Source organism: Neltuma alba, unplaced genomic scaffold, assembly GCF_004799145.2.
Source record: "Neltuma alba isolate B1F8T4 unplaced genomic scaffold, ASM479914v2 tig00005139_pilon, whole genome shotgun sequence".
Taxonomy (NCBI): Eukaryota; Viridiplantae; Streptophyta; class Magnoliopsida; order Fabales; family Fabaceae; genus Neltuma; species Neltuma alba.
This window is the reverse complement of record NW_021633995.1, coordinates 30,302-52,153: the sequence shown is the minus strand read 5'-3', so window position 1 is coordinate 52,153 and position 21,852 is coordinate 30,302. Positions and strand designations below refer to the sequence as shown.

Sequence of the window (21,852 nt, the reverse complement as noted above, 5' to 3'; positions counted from 1 at the left end):
TATTAAGTGTAGGGACTAAAATCAAAACTCAAAACTCATTAATAAAGACCAGGCAAATTTACGTTTTGACTCATGTACTTTCAAGGAGTTCTAATTTTGATCTCGTTAAACTCATATTTAAGTCCTTATAAAACTATTGGAATAAAAAAAAATTATGATTTGAAACTATAGGAACTAAAACCAATTAAAAAAAAAACTATAAAGATGAACAAACCTACATTAACTCTATTAATTGTTCCAAACCTACATATATACTTTGCTTCTCTCTCGCAACAAAACTCTAAACAAAGTCATATAATTCCTGCCGAATGAATGCAAACAAAAGCCCTAAAAGCTGCTACGTGCATGCTTAACCGGAACAATTGATCTGTTTCTGCATTAGTTGGGAAGATATGCTAACATAACATACCGCAAGATCTCTCTCTCTCTCTCTCTCTCTCTCTCTCTCTCTGTGTAGATCTCTCTCTGTGTGTGTGATAATCATTAAACGAAATAGTGAAGGACTAGGGCCCTGGAGGGAACGGGTATCCCAAGGATTTGTCATCACTTTAACAAGCACATTATTGTGAAACCCCGCTTTTGTATATAACCTGGTTGGATCGTAATTATCACAACTTTAAATGATTATTGTCTTATAGTGCGGTTAAAGTGTACTACGTAGGCGTGCTTCCTTTTCCAATATGTAACCCAATTAGCAAGGGATGACTCACTTTGAAAAAAGCCAAAATATTTGGTGTAAAGTTTTGGGAGTAGTGGATTAGTAGCACGAGCAAGCTATATGAAACACCATTAATTAATTAATTAGTGGGGGGGGGGGACGCTGGCTTAATCAACCAAGTGGGATATTTTCTATTAATGCTCGTTAATTACGCATTGAGGATTCCAATTAGCACTCCAAAAGATTACTCAAACAAAGCTTTTGAGGTGGGAATTTGACGTCTTATGCTCGTCCCATCCGAGTAACTACATAGTTAATTACAGTATTACAATGTGTGGATTAGGGATATTCCATAGGGCGGTGCCTTCTCTTATTATAATTAACTAGGTTGTGTTTTCTCAATCAACCTGTCATATTTCGTAAGCGAGAAACCGAAAGTGGTTTATCTTGAAACTTTTTCTTTCCTTCCTTCATAAAAATAGCCCATTTATGCCGACGCATGCCATGCCTGTTAATTACGATTTAACATATTATATTTTTTAAATTTTTTTTGGATTTCTTTATTAGTTTAAAATCAACCAGTATTCTACTGCTAATCATTAAAATACTAAGAATATATCCGCTTATTAAGCTTTCAGATGGAGTAAAAACTACGCATGTACTAAACTTTCCTAAAAGGCAATTATCAAGTCCTGCATATGTAAAAGGCGAAGCAACTAAGTAACAAACTCCTTTTTGTTGTAATTGGTGCTCTTTCGCCGATCAATCCCACTTCCTTGATTCTAATCTCGAAAAAGGGAGAGAAAAAGAGGGGAAGAATTATGAGCTAGGTTTGTGAAGGAGTTTAGTAGAAGGAGATGAACATGATGATCGAAAAGGTTCACTTTCTTTGAGTGCAAGAAGCTAGCCACTGATATATAACTTATTTGATGAGCAAAGATGGGTCTCATCATTTCTATATCCAGCAGCGTGTGATTTCTTATTCTTATTATTGTGAGCGTTTGCTTCAAGTTTGACCTTGGCGACATGATTATATCGAAGTAATGAGAAAGCATGCCCGGTGGTGGATTTGCTTGCAATAGTGAAAAGTGTCGTGGGATCTTTTGCCTCATTAATTATATTCACTCAATTGCCTTTTGTGAGAGACCTTTTATTTGTCACCTTTTAACTTGTGGGAAGTGCGTACGTTCAACTTTTCGTCTTCCTCATTTCCATGATTTGATGATGCAAAAATGGTCCCCCAGAATTAAAGCATATATTATTGTTATTATTATTTTTTCCCATGATATTGATCCAAGATACACACCAAATTCAAATCCATGGATTTTCCCCAGTCTTTCTTCTTTAGAGATCACTGTCTCTGTATTCGTTTCTGTCAAACCATGAGCAGTTCAAGAATCGATCATGTGTGTTTGTGAATTCTTCAATTGGTTTCATTTGTGTTCCGTGTTCAATATAAGATCCTGGGAACAATGTCACAGGTTGATTAATAATTGGTGTTCTTTAATTAAGTCAAAGGTAAATAAGGGACGTGTCTTATAAACATCATGGTTAGTCTATGATTGGAGGGAAATGGCTTTTAAAAGGGAGCAGGCATATGGTGGGGTTAACTACTTTTCTCCTAATTGAAGAGACCAAACATAAAGCGACAATTATGGCTTCTTCTTCTTTTTTCTCAAGTAATAATCACAGGTAATTCAGAGAGTTATATTAGGAAAAATCACAATGAGATCCTAAACAAAAAAAATAATTATCAATAAGTTCTAATGACAAGTGAACAGGTGTCATTTCTACGCTAAAATCTGTTATCACATGCTGCTCTATTATTATTAAAACCTTTTAGTAATTATATCCTTTTTTTAAGACTTTATAGCACTTCTTCTTATATACTGCTGATGTGTAAAATCTGAATTTGAGGCGTAAAATGAGAAGAGGGAGAGGGGGAGAGAGAGTTACGGGTAAGAGGAAGAGGTAGGTAGGGCTAGCTGATGTGTGATGAGGTCACCATCTAAAGGGATTTTAAATGGAGGACATAATTAAAAGCGTCACGCTTAATTAAAATTAAGATCATGTGTGCATTATGCTAAAGACAAACATTCAGAGATTTCTTTTTAATTAATAAATCACAGATTCCCTAAGAATTAATGGACTCGATGACCAGTAGTAAAGCAAGGACAACATGCTTGGCCGCTTATATGAGATTACATTACATAAAGATACTCAAGAGCAACTTGTTGATGTCCTTTCACCATTTAATTATTTTCGTGCAAAGTCAAGGTCATTAATTTGTGAAAAATCATTTCATTTGATATTAACGTCAAATGATCACTTTATTTTCTCATTCATAACAGATATTTCTTAATTACAACTTAGCGAGGGTCTAGTGCAGAGATTTTTTTTTTTTTAACAAAAAGAGAATAAGCTGATCTCTTTTCTCTCTCTCCTTTTTGTTATATTCATAAAATTTGAACTCAAAATAATCTCGTTTATATGGTATTAAATTTAAATTCCTTGTTATAATGTCTCCCTTATGACCAGCATCTTTCTATTTCATGTGTATAAATTTGAAATGAAGGGAGTATAATAATCACAGACTTTCCAGAACACCAAGTGGAAAATCATATGGAGATAACTAACACTATTGATTTTTTTAATATAAGAGTTAGTTGAATATTGAATTTAGTCACAAATATTTGTCTCTAAAACTTATAATGTTTTTTCTGAAATATCCTATTGATTGTAAAGATTCCTATCAAAAGACAGTTTCAATATATATAATTAAAAAGAGCAGTTTTTAAAAGCCAACACATATTAGTTTTATGTAATCAATTTAAGTAATTTTTTTAATTTCTTAAAATTAGTTATCTAATTCTTTTATATATATGTATACATATGTGTGTGTGTATATATATATATATATATATATCAAACATCACAGGCAGTGTTTAATAATAATGGCACAAAGCTGTGGTTCGCTGATGAGTTGTCATTATAAAATGAAAGTTGTATAGGTTGGCAAAAAAAAAAAAATGAAAGTTGTATAGAAACTGGCGGTGCCAAAATCTAGCATAGAAAAGACGGGTTTGCCTTTTTCTTGACCCTTAAAACTTTTAATGAGGGAAGCTTTTTGGTCAGCCTCCTCATAATAAAGTCTAGCTTAGCTTGTGACCTTTTTCTAGACTGATTCATGAACCATGCGTGTTTTTCTTTTTAGGATTAATACTACCTCCTATCCTTAATATTTTTCCGATCCTTAATTTTTAACATATGACTTAATTATTAAGTTAATTTTGATCTTAAATATAAGACTTATTTTTTATATTTATCAATTTTTTTTTGGATGTAATATTTATCAATTTTTTTAAATTAACCTTACAGATACTCCCTCAATTATAATCAAGCAAGTGAAGGAAGAAGAATATTAAGAAAAATGATTATAGTGTTTTAGGAAAAACATGTCATGTTTCTTATAATTAACTAACTTACCTAATTTCCTTAATCTAATCAAATTAGTTAAATAAGTCTTATATTAACGATCAGATGAGTATAAAAACTAGTTGACTAATTTGAGTAGATTAAGAAAACTAGTTAAATTAGTTATTTGTAACAAGTAGATGTTACTTTTTCTAAAATATCCTTATCAATTAAGTATATTGGCTAGAACTATTATTATTATTATAAGGACTATCCTGAACAAATTTGAGAAATATGAGAGAAAAAATAGATTGGGATCTTATGTTTAGGATTAAAATAAAAATCAAATAAGGTCTTATATGACCAAGGTAGTATTAAATAATCACATCATCCTAAACTTTCATTTTATGTAATGCGTATTTAGTTTATAGTTAAAATCATTTAAATTATGGTTTATTGGTTTTAGTGATGAAGACAGGCTCAAGTATTTTTCAACATAAAACCAAACACGTTTTTAGCATATGGTTTAAGATGAATGATACGAATAAATTGTCAATGACTAATTGTTCTGGCAGAAACACTACTAATTGTCCTGGTTGATATGTTTATATGTATGCATGTATTTAATTGTATGAAATAAAAAGTATTACAAAAAATTAACAAATTAATTAGATGAATTTCGCAGGAGATTTGAGCTGAGTTTGGTGGGGGCGAATTTATTTTATGTATTTATGGGACGGCATCCACACACATACACACCCATATATATGCACATTTGCGCGCGCGCGCGCTCGAGAAGCTTGAGGAAGCAGTAAGCGTTGAATGTGGTGGGTAACCTATATTAATTGGGCGGCGTCGGCTTTGTAGACATGGATTGAACCATTCTCAATTCATTTCTTTTTTCATTTAATGCTTTGTCTTCTTTTTCACTCCAATTTCTAAGTAAACGGTTTTGACTTGGGCTTTTCTTTTGTTTCACATAGTACTACCTCTTGATATAAAAACTAGTTTGGTATTCAATTATTTTTAAATATAAAATTTTAATTTATTTTGCCTCTTATATATATATATGTATATCTATTTTTTAAAGTAGTCATTTTAATAGTTGTATATGTTAAAAGTTTCATCAAATGGTAATTTCAACTGATACATATGATTAGTAAGGATATTTTAGAAATTATAATACCTATTTATTATAAATAACTAATTAAATAAATTTTCTCAATATACTTAAATTAGTCAACTGTCTCTTATATTAAAGACCGAAAGTAGTATTTATTTTGCCAGCCAAGTCGATGCTACTATGTACTACCTTTAATTCTTAATATAAGATCTAGTTAATTAATTTGGAAAGATTAAGAAAGTTACTAAATTATTTAATTATAACATATCTTACATGATTTCTCTAAAATATTTATGCGTATCATTAGATTATATATCAATTCACAAGTGAGTCAAATTACTTTTAAAAAAACAATAAATATAAGGATATAACTAGAAAATTTTCACAAATATTTTCTTTGCTCTCTTTTTTTTTTTTTTTTTGCCAACAATTTTCTCTCCCCTCTTTAGTAAGGATATAACTAGAAAAACGAAATAAATACAAATACTTTAGATGAAAGCAAATTAATTACTCATCTGGTCCTTAATATAGGACCTAATTGTTAAGCTGATTTTGATTCTAAATATAAAGCCTATTGCTCATATTTATTAATTTTTTCTAAATTACTTCTGTGGATACTCTCTCAACCATGATCAAGTAGAAGAGAGAGGGAAGATATTAAAGAAGATGATTATGGTGTTTTAGGAAAAATATGTCATATTTTTTATAATTAATTAACTTATTTAATTTTTTTAATCTAATAAAATTAGTTAAATAGATATTATATTAAGGATTAGATGAGTAATTCTTATGATAAGCAACAAAATTAAAATCCCACTTGTTTCTTATGAAAAGAAATAACATTAATTATCATAAAGTAAACGTTAGCTCTGTGTTAATCCTTCTGACCGAAGAAAAAAAGAAGAAAGAAGATCTGTGTCAATCCATTAAAATAACAAAATACTTCACTATCTCTACTACTAAAACCATAGATTATCCAAATGTAAGCGAACATCAACTTGAATTGATCAACTCTCCGCGGTTGCCTGGTGGAACTTCATGTAGAGTCAAATATATTCACGAATGACGTGCTATTATAACTTTTTTTCATTTTCACCTGTATACTCCCCCACTTTCGAATATGTTTTAATATTAAAAATGTACTAGGTCCGTTGTTTAATATAAAATTTAGATAATTAATTTAAAGATATTAAAAAATTAGTTAAGCTTGTATTAGTTTCATCAAACTATCCTCCTCAATTATGTGTATTATTGGATAATCAGAATTATCCGGAAACTCTTTACAACCAATAGAAATATTTTAGAAAAAGACGTGAGATAAAGTGAAATGGGGTTTAATTTTATACTTAAGACTAAATTTAACGCCAATTAACCTTTATATTAAAAGTACAAATCAATTCACATATCCATCATACTTTTTATTGAGAATTTGTCATAATCATGAGTTTGTGTAATATACACAAACTCATGAGAGAGAGCACAATCCCAAAAAGTTAACTGCTTTGAAAAAATTTTTTAAACTTATAAATCACACTAAACTTATGAGACATCCTAACGTGAGACTTAAAAATCTAAAAAATCGGACTCCTATTTTCATATTTAAAATGTTCTAAAAAGAAATGTTTGATGTTAATATATGGGATAAAATGCTTATATGTTCCGGAAATATTTATAAAAGAACACTTAATATTTGAAATTTTTTTAGCTCTTATATGTTTTGAAAATTTATTTTTGTAACAAAAATATCCTGATCGTTATTTGTCGTTAAATTTGACTGTTAAATTATATGGTTTGATTAGTGTTTTTAACAATCAAACTTAATGATGAATAAAAATTTATGACAGAAATCTTATAAAATAAAACTTTCAAAAACATATAAGAGTAAGAAAAAATTTCAGATATTAAGTAGCTGTTCGTAAATATTTAAGAATATTTTAGCAGTCTATTAATATTTTATGTAAGAGCAGATAAAGGGAAATTTATTACTAAAAGTGAGGACTATCTGTGTATGTAATAGAAATGAATACGACCGGTGATTTTACGTTTTAATATTAAATGGGTTTAGTTGAAATTTGGACTATTCAAAACAAAAAGTAGGAGAATAAACTTTTTGCAGGAGTTGCGTGTGAAAAGCATAAAAGTCGTTGAGAGGCTGAAAAGACGAGAGAGACAGCATCTGTCACTGTCATGTCACACGACACACCCCTTTGAGCGCGTCCCTTTGAGAAAGGCCACCCTCCCACCCTCCCTTTACATTCATAAAACCTTCTGTCTCTTCTTCCTTCTTCTTAACTTATCCCTCTCCCGTACTCGCCTGCTCGCAAATTGCCCTTTCACTGCTTATTATCTATAATCTGGAAAATCCACCACATGACACGTTAACCCCGACCTGGTTCTGATTTTTTGGCCCAAGTATTATCACTTGCCAGCCATCATCTCTCTCGCCGTCCTATATATTCTCTGTTCCCTCTTCATGCTCTCTGTAATCTTCGATAAAGCTCGACTTTTACTTTCACCACTCCCATTCTTTATTCTGTAGGGATATTTGGTTATAGCTAGGGTGCCATGGATTGAGGTATATATAAAATAAAACACACACACACAGAGAAAGAGAGAGAGAGATAATTGTTTGGATCTTCCGTGGGATCTGATTTTTCCTTTTGGCGTTGGATTCTCGACGACTAGCTTGCAGGGTGACACGCCTGCGGATAAAAGTGGAAGAAAGTGAGATGCTCTGTGAATTTCTCACATTCATACCTTTTTCCGAAGGGTCCTGAGTTCTCAAAAAGCGCAGCCGAAAGACTAGATGCTGCTGATAACGTCCATTTAGTTAGTTCATCTTCTTGTTTAATCAGACCAAGAATTCATTTTGTGTTTTGAGCAGATTTCCATTTGTTGAAATGAGAGCGGCTTTGAGCATGATCCAGCAAACTCTAACGCCAGAAGCAGCGAGTGTTCTCAACCAGTCAATCGCCGAAGCGGGTCGCCGCAACCACAGCCAAACGACGCCGCTTCATGTGGCGGCGTCGCTGCTGGCCTCGCCCTCTGGGTTCCTCCGGCAAGCCTGTATAAAATCGCATCCCAATTCATCTCACCCTCTCCAGTGCAGAGCCCTTGAACTGTGTTTCAGTGTCGCGCTTGACCGATTGCAAACTTCGCAGAATATGAGCGCCGGGACAGAACCTCCGATTTCGAACGCTTTAATGGCCGCCCTGAAGCGTGCTCAAGCTCATCAACGTCGTGGCTGTCCCGAGCTGCAGCAGCAACCCCTGTTAGCCGTGAAAGTTGAACTTGAACAGCTTATCATATCCATTCTCGATGACCCAAGTGTTAGTAGAGTTATGAGGGAAGCTAGCTTTTCTAGCCCCGCCGTGAAAGCTATGGTTGAACAGTCATTGAATTTCTCTTCTTCGTCTTCCTCAGTCACTTCGAATTCAATAGGGTTGGGAATCCGGCCGAAGACTGTGACACCGCCGGCTACAAATAGTCGGAATTTATACATAAATCCCAGGCTCCAGTCGGGACAGCAAACGGTTGACGAAGTGAAAAGAATTACTGATATATTGTTGAGGACAAAGAAAAGGAATCCAATCTTGGTGGGTGAATCTGAGCCAGAGTCAGTGATGAAAGAGCTGCTGAGAAGAATTGAGAATAAGGAGATGCAAGGGATGGCTTTTAACAATGCTCGTGTGATTTTCCTAGAGAAAGAGCTACCTTCAGATAAAGCACAAATACCAGCAAGGCTAAAGGAGTTGGCGGATTTGATCGAGACTCGAATGGGAAATTCTGGTTCTGGAGGTGTTTTCTTGAACTTGGGTGACTTGAAATGGCTAGTTGAGCAGCCTGTGGGTATCGGAGCTGCTGGTTCTGGTAGTATTATGCAGCAACAAGCCCTTACAGAGATTGGGCGAGCCATCGTTGCAGAAATGACAAAACTGGTTGCCAAGTTCAGAGATACATGTCGGCTTTGGTTAATGGGTACCGCGACATGTGAGACGTACTTGAGGTGTCAGGTTTATCACCCTTCCATGGAGATTGATTGGGATCTTCAAGCAGTTCCAGTTGCAACCAGAGCACCCCTGTCTCAGACGTTTCCAAGGTGCTTGCTTCTTCTTCATCAGTTTATTTCATGCTGTCTTGATTACGAAGAAACACTGTTAGTTTTAAGCGGAAACTTGCTTAATTTGGAGGTTTTGAAGCTTTAGTTAATGAATTCTGACTTCTATAACTACACCTCTATTTATTCTGTTTTAAACGCAAAGCATAAGGTGTTCCCATTTTATGATACGGAGTCTAGGACAAGAAGGGATCTTGCTTACTTTCATTAATACTAAATGTAGAAACATTGAAAAAGCTTGATTAAGCTCTTAAGAGATGTTTACAATGTGTTGGCTGTTTGTGATATGTAATGATTTGTACTTTGCAACAAATAGGTTTGGGACAAACGGCTTTTTTGGTGTCTCTCTTGAATCTTTAAAGGGCTTTCCTTGTACGACAATGGTGCCTAGGCATGAGAAAGCAGATTCAGCTCCAAGATCAATGTGCTGCCCACAATGCACGCAGACCTATGAGAAAGAAGTAGCAGATGCGATGAAAGACATTGAGAAAACTGATTCCATGATCAGATTAGAAGCAACTCGATCGTCCCTTCCACAGTGGTTGCAAAATGCTAGAACTGGCAGTGAAATGAAGGATCAGATGATGCAGGTAAATTTATCTAGAGTTGGACTATATATTAACTATTCCTTTCCCTCAAATAGAACAGGTACTTATTTTGTATTCGTCTTTCACCAGAATGATAGACAAAAAGTGATGACGACGAAGACTCAAGAATTGCAGAAGAAATGGCACGAAGCTTGCTTGCATTTGCATCCTAAATTTCATCAACCGAAGTTCAGCACAGAGAGAATTGCTCCAACTCCACTCTCATCTATGAGCCTTTCCAATCAAAACTTGTTGGGGCGTCAATCTCAACCCAAGTTAGAGCTCAACAAAAGTCTTGGATGCTCGCTTCAACTGGGGCCACCGGAACGCTCATCAGTAAGCCCACCGGGAAGTCCAGTGACCACCGAGCTGGCACTTGGACAAGTAAAGTCAGGTCATGTTAAGGACCTTCTGGGTTCCATTTCTTCAGAATCTCAAACTCAGAGCAACAAATTGTTGGATCACGACGACTCCTTCCAGAAGCTCCTCAAAGCTTTGGCAGGGAAGGTATGGTGGCAGAAAGATGCAGCATCTGCAATAGCGACAACTGTGACGGAATGTAAAATGGGAAATGGGAAAAAGCGAGGAGGAGTAACAAAGGGTGATACGTGGTTGCTGTTCTTGGGTCCTGACAGAGCAAGCAAGAAGAAGATGGCGGAAGCTCTTTCTGAGATTGTATCCGGGTCCAGTCCGATAACATTCTATCTCGGTGCACAGCGTGGAGAGACGAAAACCGACGTCCCTGTTCGTGGCAAAACAGCTTTGGATCGAATAGCAGAAGCCATAAGGAGGAATCCATTCTCTGTGATCATCTTGGAGGATATTCACGAAGCAGATTTGCTAATTCGCGGCAGTATAAAACGAGCGATGGAGCAGGGTCGGTTTTGTGATTCCCATGGCAGAGAAATTAGTGTCGGTAACATCATGTTCATCCTTACTGCAAACGAGACTTCAACCAGTGAACAAAACGTTGCAAATTTAAACGGAAGAAGCTGGCAATTACGACTTTCGATTGCAAAGAGAACAACCAAGCGTCGACTAGATTGGTTATGCCATGACGAAAGATTCACAAAGCCTCGAAAAGAAAGTGCTTCGGGTTTAACATTTAATCTAAACGAAGCTGTAGAATCAGACGAAGACAAGACAGATGGCTCAATGAATTCTAGTGACCTCACAGTGGATCATGAAGACAACCATGTCACTCACAACATCCAGTCACCCACTAGTTCTACCCCATTCCTGAATCGAGAATTATTGGATGGCGTAGATGATTGTGTCGTCTTCAAACCCATTGATGCCGCCAGCATTCGCCACAGTTTCACTGCCGCCGTAGAGAAAAGATTTTCCGACATCGTCGAGAAGAACATGTGCATTGAAGTACAGGAAGTGGCTCTTCGAAAGATTGCCAGTGGGGTGAGGCTAAGCCAAACAAGCTTGGATGAATGGATAGAGAAAGCATTAGTTCCAAGCGTGAAGCAGTTGAAGAGAACGTTGGACGTCCAGAGTAACGATGGTGAATCCTTAGTCGTTAGGCTTGAAGATGACTTCGACGGAGATTATGGTGGCCGGAGATATACAGATTTGCTGCGTCCTTGGGTAAGAGTGGGGGTTGAGACCTAAGGAAAGGGACAAAGTGGTAATTATAAGATATTAGTTGGGACTTGGGATATAGAAATAAACTGACTAACCAAATGGCGGGGAAAAGACGAAGAAGGTTCTAACAAACGAACGGGAAAAGAAAAACCGTTACAAGGAAGAGATTTGGGACGCGTGTCGACTGTACAATGGCTTTTCTTTCCCACAGAAGATTAATTAATTCGTAATAAACTGATTATTTTTATTTGTAACTTACAAGTACATTTTTTATTTAGTAAAGAATATTGTCCATATTTTATTTTTTTAAAAGAAAATTATATCCAATATATATGTTAAATCTTAATGATCCACTCGATTATACTTTGAAAAAAATGATATAAAAAGAAATTAAAAATTATAATATTTCAATTCAGGCAGCGAAGATGTCAAAATCCTAAAAGAAGAAGTAGTGTCTGATATGGTATTTTGTAAAGGTAGTCAAATGATGAAAATGCCCTTGTATCATTTTTTTAAAAAAAAATATTATCAAATTTGTCCTTATCAATACATTTCTTATCATTAATTATTTAATACTTGTCATTGTCAGTTTACAATTTATTATTAAATAATTTATTATTGCCAATACATTTCTTATCATATGTTGTTCAACACTTGCTATTACTATTTCACAACTTGTTAATAAACTTTTTCATACAGGGACATTTTTGTCATTTAACTAAATTTATAAAATATCAGATCGGGCTCACTTCCTCCCTTGGGGTTTTGACCCCTTAGGTACCTGAATTGGAATATTACAATTTTCAACTTCTTTTTATATCATTTTTTCTCATATTTTATACGTAATTTTCCTTTAATGCAAATAATTACTTATTTACTTGTGAAATTTTAAATATGGAATATGTTCTTAATTTGGAATAACAGGTCACAAATTTATTAAAAGTGCAAGTTGACGAAGTTACTAAATGGAACAAATTTTTTTCTAGCACATAAGCACTACCTTTTGTCCTTAATATAAGGGTTGGTTTTTTTACCTTAAATATAAGAGTTAGTTGAGAATTTGATTTAGTTATAAATATAATATCTTAATTTATTTTGTCCATCCACGTTTGTAGTTTACTATTGATTACTTATGTCAAGTAGTTTTCATCTAAAAGTAGTTATGTTTAAAAAGAGTAATTTAATAAAACTAATTTATATTTGTGATAAATAACTAACTAAACTAATTTTTTTTAGGGATAATTAATCCACAGCTCCTTATAGTTTCAACTAATTTTGAATCAGGTTCTTATAGTTTTTTTTCTTTTTATCAGGTCCTTATACTTTCACCTGTTTTTAATTAGGTCCTTGTATTTATTTTTCTTTTTATCAAGTCCTTATAAGTTCACCTTATTTTTAATTAAGTCCCTGAATTTTTTATTCTTTATTTTATAAATTATAATAGTACTATTATATAAACATAAAATAGTATATATTATTTAATATTAGTTTATAAACAATAATATTCTAGAGATATTGAATTATTATAATGATTTTAATTTTTTCAGCAAAAAAATTAATTGTTTTAAAGAATTTTCCTGAATTAATTAATTCTATTACTTTTTTATTACATAATTATTAATTTAATTTAATTATTAATATTTTATATTTCAGTATTAATCTATTTAATTAAATTTATATTTAATTAATAAATAAAAATTAAAACTACATGGACTTGATTAAAAATTTAGTGAAATTATAAGGACTTAATTAAAAGAAAAATAAATACAAGGACCTAATTAAAAAAAGGTAAAAGTATAAGAACCTGATAAAAAGAAAAAAAACTATAGGGACCTGATTCAAAATTCGTTAAAACTATAAGGACTTGCAGATTAATTAACCCTTTTTTTTAATTTATACAAATTACTTAAGTAACTCTTATATTAAAAATCAGATATTGTATTTTCTTATTAAAAATAATTCTATTTACAGCATGCAGTCGCAATGGAGAGCACAACATGACAAAACCAATCCCGCTTCATCGGTGCATACTTCATTTTCATTCACTGAATTCAGATTTCCACTTTTTGTGCTTCCTGTCCACTCTCTTCAACCTTTCTTGTGACTCCTCGTGTTTTCTGCATTAATTATATATGTCCAACATGTCTGTTTCATACCCACTCTGATTCTATGCATAAGAGGGGAATTTAGTCCCCTTTTCATGCCTAATTTTTTGTGACTTACTCTTGAAATTCCACTCTTTACCCTACGAACAAGGCTCTTTTTGAAATTCATATGTGTGTCTATATATTATAGAAAAAATTAATTTAGAGGTCTTTATAGTTTTTTTTTATTTTGAATCAGGTCCTTAAAATTTGTTTTCTTTTTATTGAGTCCTTTAATTTTTTTTATGTTAAATTAGTTACTCCCTACTATTAATTGTGACTAGCGCTGTTAAAAAATCTCTGTTAAGCCCGTTTGAGGCTCTGTTTGGATAGCACCCCAAACCATGGTTTGGGAAAAATGCTACCCAAACAGCCTCTCCAAAAACCAAAACCATGGTTTTGGATCAAAACCATGGTTTTGACTCCAAAACCATGGTTTTGGAAAAAGCAAAATTTTTTTGCTTTTGGAGAAAAAAGGGAGAGTGTGAGGGCCTATATGATATGTATCTTGTTATTTTTTTTATAAACATATTTTTTTATAAATATATTTAATCTTATATTTTATAAATATATATAGACATTAATTATTTATTAATTATATTATCTTATGTATTATTAATTATGTTGGTAAAAAACATATTATTAACAATTTTATTTCTTCAAATTAAAATATATCATAAAATCTATTTTTTCTGTAATTATCATATTAACTTATGTCTTTTTTTTAGTAATTTGTATATATAAAAAGTGCTTCTGATAACAACTATCCAAATACTCTCACTTCTCAGAATCACTTTTTTACAAAATCTATTCTTCACAGAATCTATTTTTTCCAGAATCTATTCTCCAGAATCACTTTTCCAAACCACGGTTTGGTTTCATCCAAACACACCCTGAATCATCAATCTCAGTCTTCTCTCCACTGAATCCTCAACTTCGTCTCTTTCCTTACCATTACCCCTGTAAATGGCTCAGCTTCCCACGTCCCCTCCATTGCAAAATATAAAGCTAATTTCAGTGTTGGAACTCATGCTTAAACAAAGTGATTCTCCTCCCCCTTCATATTCCTTTCACTCTTGCTTCCTACTTCTTCTTCTTCTCCTCCTTCCTGACCAGAATTCGACAACTCTTCCTCAACTACTCATACTTCTACACCTTGCTCACCTTTCACATTCTCTGCCATTTTCTTTGATCTCTAAATGCAATGGCGGATTAGATTATTAGAGCCACCAAGAACTGGGTGCTCTATGTTAGGATGAAGCTCTTGCTCAAACACTCCAGGTTGCAACGAGAACGAAGCGACTTTCACTCTTATTACGGTACCGTTTGGGTGACACCCCAAACCATGGTTTGGGTGATAAGTCACCCAAACACCACCCTATTTTGCCCAAACCATGGTTTTGGGCCAAAACCATGGTTTTGAAAAAAGCAAATTTTTTTTACTTTTGGAGAAAAAAGGGAGAGTGTGAGAGCCTATAGGATATGTATCTTGTTATTTTTTTATGAACATATTTTTTTATAAACATATTTAATCTTATATTTTATAAATATATATACATATTAATTATTTATTAATTATATTATCTTATGTATTATTAATTATGTTAATAAAAAATATATTATTAACAATTTTATTCCTTCAAATTAAAATATATCATAAAATCTATTTTCTCTGTAATTATCATATTAACTTATGTCTTTTTTTTTAGTAATTTGTATATATAAAAAGTGCTTCTGATAACAACTATCCAAACACTCTCACTTCTCAAAATCACTTTTTCATAAAATTTATTCTTTCCAGAATCTATTTTTCTCAGAATCTATTCTTCAGAATTACTTTTTCAAACCACGGTTTGGTTTCATCCAAACACACCCTACAAATGGCTTCTCGAGTGTTCCCTTTACCCTTTACTTCTTCTCCGTGCTTGTTTATGTCTCCTGCAACTTCAGTACAATCAATGGCCTCTCGGTAATTGGTCGCACGTGTTCCCTAATCGCTTCCGCCATTCAACTCATCTCCTCCGAATACCATTTTTGGAATCGAAGGAGAGAGGAGACCGGGGTTGATTAGACGAGATAATAGAGATTTTTTAACAGTGTTAGTCATAATTAACAGAAGGACTAACTGATTTAACAGGAGAAAATTAAAGAACTTAATTAAAAAAAATTCAAGGACCTAATTTAAAATAAAAAAAATTATGAAGACCTTCAAATTAGTTTTTTTTATTTAAAATAATAGTTTTATATTTAGATCAGAAAAATAATAAATAATGATAACTTTTAATACTTGTTTTATAATTTTTTGTTTCTTCTTGTAATTTTTTTCCTTCCGTACCGGAGCTTCGGATGACATGAGAATTCAAATCAGTCGGTCCCTGGTAGTCTGGTACGCAGCCGGGCGCGATCAAAGAGGCCCGCCTTGCAAGTTGAACTAGAACATAAACACAGGAATGTGAAATCCACCACTGTTTAGGCTTCGACTAAGGAAGACAAATCCACCACTGTCATGAACTTCAGTTTTCGTCCTCGTTTCTTACCTAGCTACCTCCGAAACCAAACTCGTCATCGACAAACCACGGACTCTTCCAACTCGGAAGCAAAATGGTCGGGATTCACCGTAACCTTACTTTTTGCTGCTGTTTCCGTTACCGCTGCTGTGTCCGGTATGAGCTATAAACTCTGTCTTCTCTGTCTGTGTTTATTATCTTTTCTCCTGTTTGGCTTCGCTCAAGCTTCAAACTTTTGAATCCCCAACCTTCAAGAACTTCATGTGAGCTGTTGAAAGTGCAGTGTACTTGTTCAAGAAAAAAACGAAAGCTTTGAACTCCAAGCTTCGCGAGCTTGAGGCATCCCTCAAGTCATCCTTAGAGAAATGTGCCTCTGAGAGGCAAGGCCGCATTAGGGCACAACAGGTTTCTTTCCTTACCTCACTTATTTTATTCAAATGACTGAATTTTTCTTTCTTCTATTTCTTTTTCTCTTTTTAATATGAAGTGCAAAAAAGTAAATGAAATTTGGTTAGCCCCCGCTTTACAAACAGGAAAAAATATGTTTTGTTAGGGGAAGCATATCGGACGGACAGAGTGATGCTTCTTTTTCATCCTTCTCGTTTTTTAGAAGTTGTCAGCAAGATTATACCTTTCCATTCCTTTGATCCCCATCCATCCAAACAAAGCATTTAACTGTTATGTTGGAGCTGTTCTTGAAGTATTAATCTTAACGGCTAAGTGGTAGGACTAAGGAGTTTAATTGTTATTGCTCACATTTCCGTGATCAGAATTATGTTTTAGCATAAGCTGTGGTGACCATGTACTCTTTACATTTTAAGCCGACAAGCCTTTCACGTGAGAAAACTAGAAATTTGTTTTTGGGCTAATGAACATAATAGAGCTATTAATATAACCAATAACTGGCCTCAAGTTAAGAGGAGTTTGTTTTTATAATGGATGGTTGCCGGGTGGGAAATGATGGGTAGAGGCAGGAACTTAACCTTGAGGCATTGTTTCTATCTTATAAACTTAATGGAGTGTGGTGGATTATGCTGAGTTCCCAAACCATTATATCCCACCCTCAAGCCGAACTTTCAAACACCAAAAGCAAAACAGAACAGAACAAAAGTTGGAGGATTTGGAACGGTTTGCCTCATTACTTTTTATTCAATTAATATTTTGCTCTCACTAAGCATTAAGGGAAATGAAATACTGGGGTAACTTGGAAGTTTGACCCTCCCCACACAAGTAATCACTATTAGCTTTTTAACTTCTAAATAACTGAAAAGGGGCTACCCTCCTTTTCTGCATTAGACCTTCAAACATTACTGTGATATCTCTTTCTCTTCCCATTCTACCGCACCCTCTCTATTCTCTTCAAAAACTTTCAAAGAGAACCAAAGCTTTCAAGTTGAAGAGGCCTTATATGTATATTTACTTGGTCCATGAGAGAGTGACCTTTGATGAATGTGGCGAATAACGTGTGACAGAACTTAAATTCTTTATTATAAGGACACTTTTGTATAACTTGGTGGCTAACTATTTGCTACGTGAATTTAGATTATTGTCATCAGAAGAAATATGTATTTAAATATTGATTTGTCTTTTATTAAATAAAATCTGATCTTCACTTGCATGCATTCTTGTGTCAGTGTTATAAAGTCTAAGAGACTTAATGTTATTGTTTGTCTTTGATACTTTATTTTCACTTGTGCTAATTTCTTTGCTTGCAGTCCTTGAGAAAAGCACTAGCACAACCTAAAAGTGACAACGTAGAGATGAATTACTATCCCATGGCACCTATTGGCATCATCCAATCGTGCTTCACTACAAGGTAAAATATCTGTTGATTATTTCATATCTTATTTTATGAATAAACCGTTCATTTATGGTAGCTTGATACTGCCGAGTCAAGCAGTTTGAATTGCTCTTCCATTGAAATTCAATGGTTTAAAGCACCATGCTTGCCCTCGAATTCAGAAACTGGATTTTGATTTCAGTCCATTTTATCAGACGAAAAAGAACTAACGACTACACTGTTAACAGCTATAATTATTTCTTCAGTTAGTCTCCATTATAATTATTTTTACTAATTCCATAGGCACTAAGGCATGTGTTGAGGTAGATAAATTGTGGTGTAATCTGCCTCCACTTGGACCATAGATCGAAACTCTTCTTCTGGTTGAGTCCATTCTTGTGTTTAGTGGGCATCATGCCTGGTTTTAGCGAATAATTGCTTGCTTGATGCTCCGTTAATTAACTGTCTTTTGACATATTTGCAGAAATGGAACACCAAGGCAACCCTTACTTGTACCTCTTGCTAGAGCATCTTTGATTTTTAATACAACTCGTGTACCACCGTCATCACTTGAGGGTCTTGCAGAATATTCTCACTGCTGGGTTATATATGTATTTCATCTAAATACAGATCTTGAGAAGCTATGGAACCATCCATCTAAGTCAAAGTTCAAGGCAAAAGTGTGTTCCAACCTCGTATATGGGATATCAGTTTGACACTTTTTCTATTGAAAATTAATGTTTAGTCGATGGATGTGCAGGTGAGGGTTCCAAGATTGCAAGGTGGAAGAAAGGGAGTGTTTGCTACACGCTCCCCTCATCGTCCTTGCCCCATTGGATTAACAGTTGCGAAGGTGATAACAAATGTTGGCTCCCTGTAGATTTTTCTGACGTGCTTGCTGAAACAAACATAAGTTTGCATAATTGCATGGTACTACGATTACTTCATTTAATTAGTGGGTGTTTGACTTAGCTTATTTTAAGTGATTTTGCATTATACGAGGTAAACATGAGAGGCGCTTTGTCTTGTAAAGTGTAAAAGTGCTCTTTTCTTTTTTTTTGCTTCCAAGCCCCCACTAATGTATAGCTAGTTTATTCAATTTAGAAGACCACCAAACTATCTAGATCTTGATCTCCCTGAAAATGTCAAATTCTAATGGATATTTATGCAAATCCTCGTGGCATTTCTGAATTGTTGCATACTTAAAAAGAACTCCTGTAAAATGATATCAGTGATTCAATGTTCTTGTTCACATTTATAGTGGTTGTACACAATTAATGAACGGTCTATCTCTGCCCTCCCTCCCTAGTACTTATTCAGTATGTGAAAGGAAGTAATTCTTGTTCTGCTAGAGTTCCTGCCATTGCAAAAATTATATGCAAATAATTATTAATCATTGAAATTAAAAGTACTCCTTTTTCCTTTTTCTCTTGAAACAAACAAAACAAAATAGTAGCCCTGGTTTTCTTTCCTTGAGCTAACTGGGTTTTACAGGTGGAAGCTGTCCAGGGAAATAAGGTTTTGCTCTCTGGTGTGGACCTGGTTGATGGAACTGTAAGTTGGCTAATCTATGCTTCCCCATGCTAACACTACAGTCATTATGGGCTGCTTAGGCTATTGATTGCTTTGTTTAACCATGAACTTGATGCTGTTCTATGATAATGATGCGGAGTAAATGATACCTATTTCTGAACATCATCAACAGCCAGTGCTTGATGTCAAGCCCTATCTACCATACTCTGATGGCATTGTGGAAGCAAAAGTGCCTAATTGGTTGATGGTAATGATCCATTATCCTTTATTTGTATTTAATACTGCTTATGCTTATGTTTGGGTCTTTTAAACGAAAGATCCATGTTTTATGAGGAATGTGGGATATTGCAGTTCTTGTGTTACGTAGGTTATAATAGCATGACTAGATGCTATTTATGAAGTGTCGCACAGTTTAAGGTGGTAGATCATTGTAATAAATTTCGTATACATCTAATAAGAAAGATTTGTTATTAATCTTAACGTAGACTGTGTAACTTGGGCAGTAGGAGGGTGCTAAATCCGGAAGATGCATTTCTTCAATGATTTTTAACTAAAAATAATCATCACCTAGATTGTGGGAAGAAAAGGACTTGCTCAACCGTGGTACTCGTTAGTAGTCAATAAAATCCTAATGTTGTATTCCAACAATCATTTTTACTGATGATCCACATTAAAGGTATCAAATATCTGAGTAATAGTTTATTTTTTCTTTCATCTTGAGTCTATAAAGCGATTTTCTTCTTCTTCTTTTTTTCCTGATTAATTTCATTTTTTTTTCCAGGAGGATAACTTACTTGCTGTAGCTTCTATAAGCTTCTCAGAGGACTTTACTTCAACCCTAGAAAATTGCTGGAGAATGGCAGTGAGTTGTTAATGACTTGCTTGAAATGTTGAATTCAATACCTGCCTCTGCATTGGCTAGCTTGAGGTGTACCTATATGATTTAGGACAAAATTTAAGCAGAGTTTTTAAGATGTTAGTTACCATGATCCCAATAAAAACATGACACATTTGCAGCTCAGCAACAGTTAATTGACTATTTTAAAAGTTTCTTTTCATGCTATGTCTTGGTTGGAGAATCTCATAGGAATCACCAGAAAATCTTCACTTTTGTTAGTTAATTCAATACTACTGTTGATAAGTACGGAATCATGATGACTTTTGATGTACAATTTATTGACTTGCAAAGATAAATATCCTATTGAAGAACGCGTATCCCCAAAAACCATAATGTTTTTCAATCCTTAAAATACTCTACCTTGCACTAGCACGCTTAGTTTTTATCAATTTCTGTTAATGCTGTTAATGATGTGAAGACTCTTTTTCCCTTCTTAATAACTTGCATAAAACCTGCTTGCATTTTCTGCCTGATTTAAGATCCCTTGTAGCTAATGAGACCTCTCAATTCACTGTGAGATACTAAAAATGGCATGGTACCTTCTAAGCTCTGGGTTGTTGTGTAACACGCACACACGCGCACACCCTTTTATTGCCACTCATTTGGATGATATCTGTTGACCATCTTGATGCTTTAGGAAAAGAAATCACTTTATGCATCAGCAGGCGAATTCCAAAGCCTGATAAAGCAGGTTCTTTCATGGGATATTCGGTCGGTTAGTCAGCGGAAGAGGCCTCATGATGCGATTTCAAAGAAAGACAATGACAATGATGCATTGATGGATGACCCTTCTGATATAGATGGGAGCCTAGATGAAGCAGCTTGTATGCTTGAAAAAGAGCACAATTCTCTATATTCCAACGAAGTAATTTATCACCTTATTTTGGAGGGGCTGGATGTCTCCTATAGAATTGATGACAATAGTAATGTCATTGTTGAAAAGGTTTCAACTTTTGCTGGCCTAAGCAATGATCGTAATTTTGTAGCTAGGTTGTTTCTTTTGTATCCCAAAGTCTATTATTTTTATCAAAGTTACTTTTTTGACCCAATGTTTGTTTACTCTCAGCCTGCCAACATCGCCAACAAGTGTTTCGGAAGGGAATGATTTATTGACCCATGAACCACGTATCTCCATTTCTAATATTGCCAACATGAAGGAGGTGTGTTTTTTAACAATATCATGTACTGACAGATTCTGTATATCAAATAAAATAATTAATATTAATAACTTCTGATGATTTTGTAGCTTTCCTCCTTTGTGATACGGGCTGAGATAAAGAAAGTTGAGAAAAACTTTGGATGGTATTATGAGGGATGCAACAACTACAGCTGTGGTGCAAAATTGAAGAGCAAGGTTCTAAGAGTCAGCTGTCATGGGTGTCAAAGACCAGCGTCAGGGATTGTGGTTAAGTAAGTTATGTTTTTTTATCAACACATTTTTATAGATTTTTTTTTTTTTTAAAATTTGGTTCGATTAAATGGTTCTGTTTTTCTTTTT

General features: G+C 34.2%; 2 protein-coding genes across 3 annotated transcripts; both read left to right on the top strand.

The window, feature by feature from the left end:
• The first annotated feature begins 6,982 nt into the window (after positions 1 to 6,982).
• On the top strand, positions 6,983 to 11,636 carry LOC114746931 (protein SUPPRESSOR OF MAX2 1). 2 transcript variants are annotated; one of them, XM_028935207.1, is made up of 4 exons: positions 6,983 to 6,993; positions 8,051 to 9,294; positions 9,629 to 9,902; positions 9,990 to 11,636. In XM_028935207.1, the coding sequence occupies exons 2-4, from the start codon at positions 8,096 to 8,098 to the stop codon at positions 11,517 to 11,519; spliced, it is 3,003 nt and encodes a 1,000-aa protein (XP_028791040.1). In that variant the 5' UTR covers positions 6,983 to 6,993; positions 8,051 to 8,095; the 3' UTR covers positions 11,520 to 11,636. The 2 variants fall into 2 exon arrangements, with proteins under 2 accessions (XP_028791040.1, XP_028791039.1); XM_028935206.1 differs by lacking the exon at positions 6,983 to 6,993 and adding an exon at positions 7,634 to 7,770 and having other exon boundaries at positions 7,881 to 9,294.
• A 4,407-nt stretch (positions 11,637 to 16,043) lies between these two features.
• Positions 16,044 to 21,079, top strand: LOC114746928 (tRNA (adenine(37)-N6)-methyltransferase). The gene is made up of 8 exons (XM_028935202.1): positions 16,044 to 16,299; positions 16,427 to 16,548; positions 17,859 to 17,959; positions 18,408 to 18,603; positions 18,684 to 18,776; positions 19,418 to 19,477; positions 19,629 to 19,703; positions 20,238 to 21,079. The coding sequence occupies exons 1-8, from the start codon at positions 16,143 to 16,145 to the stop codon at positions 20,328 to 20,330; spliced, it is 897 nt and encodes a 298-aa protein (XP_028791035.1). The 5' UTR covers positions 16,044 to 16,142; the 3' UTR covers positions 20,331 to 21,079.
• Positions 21,080 to 21,852: the final 773 nt, after the last annotated feature.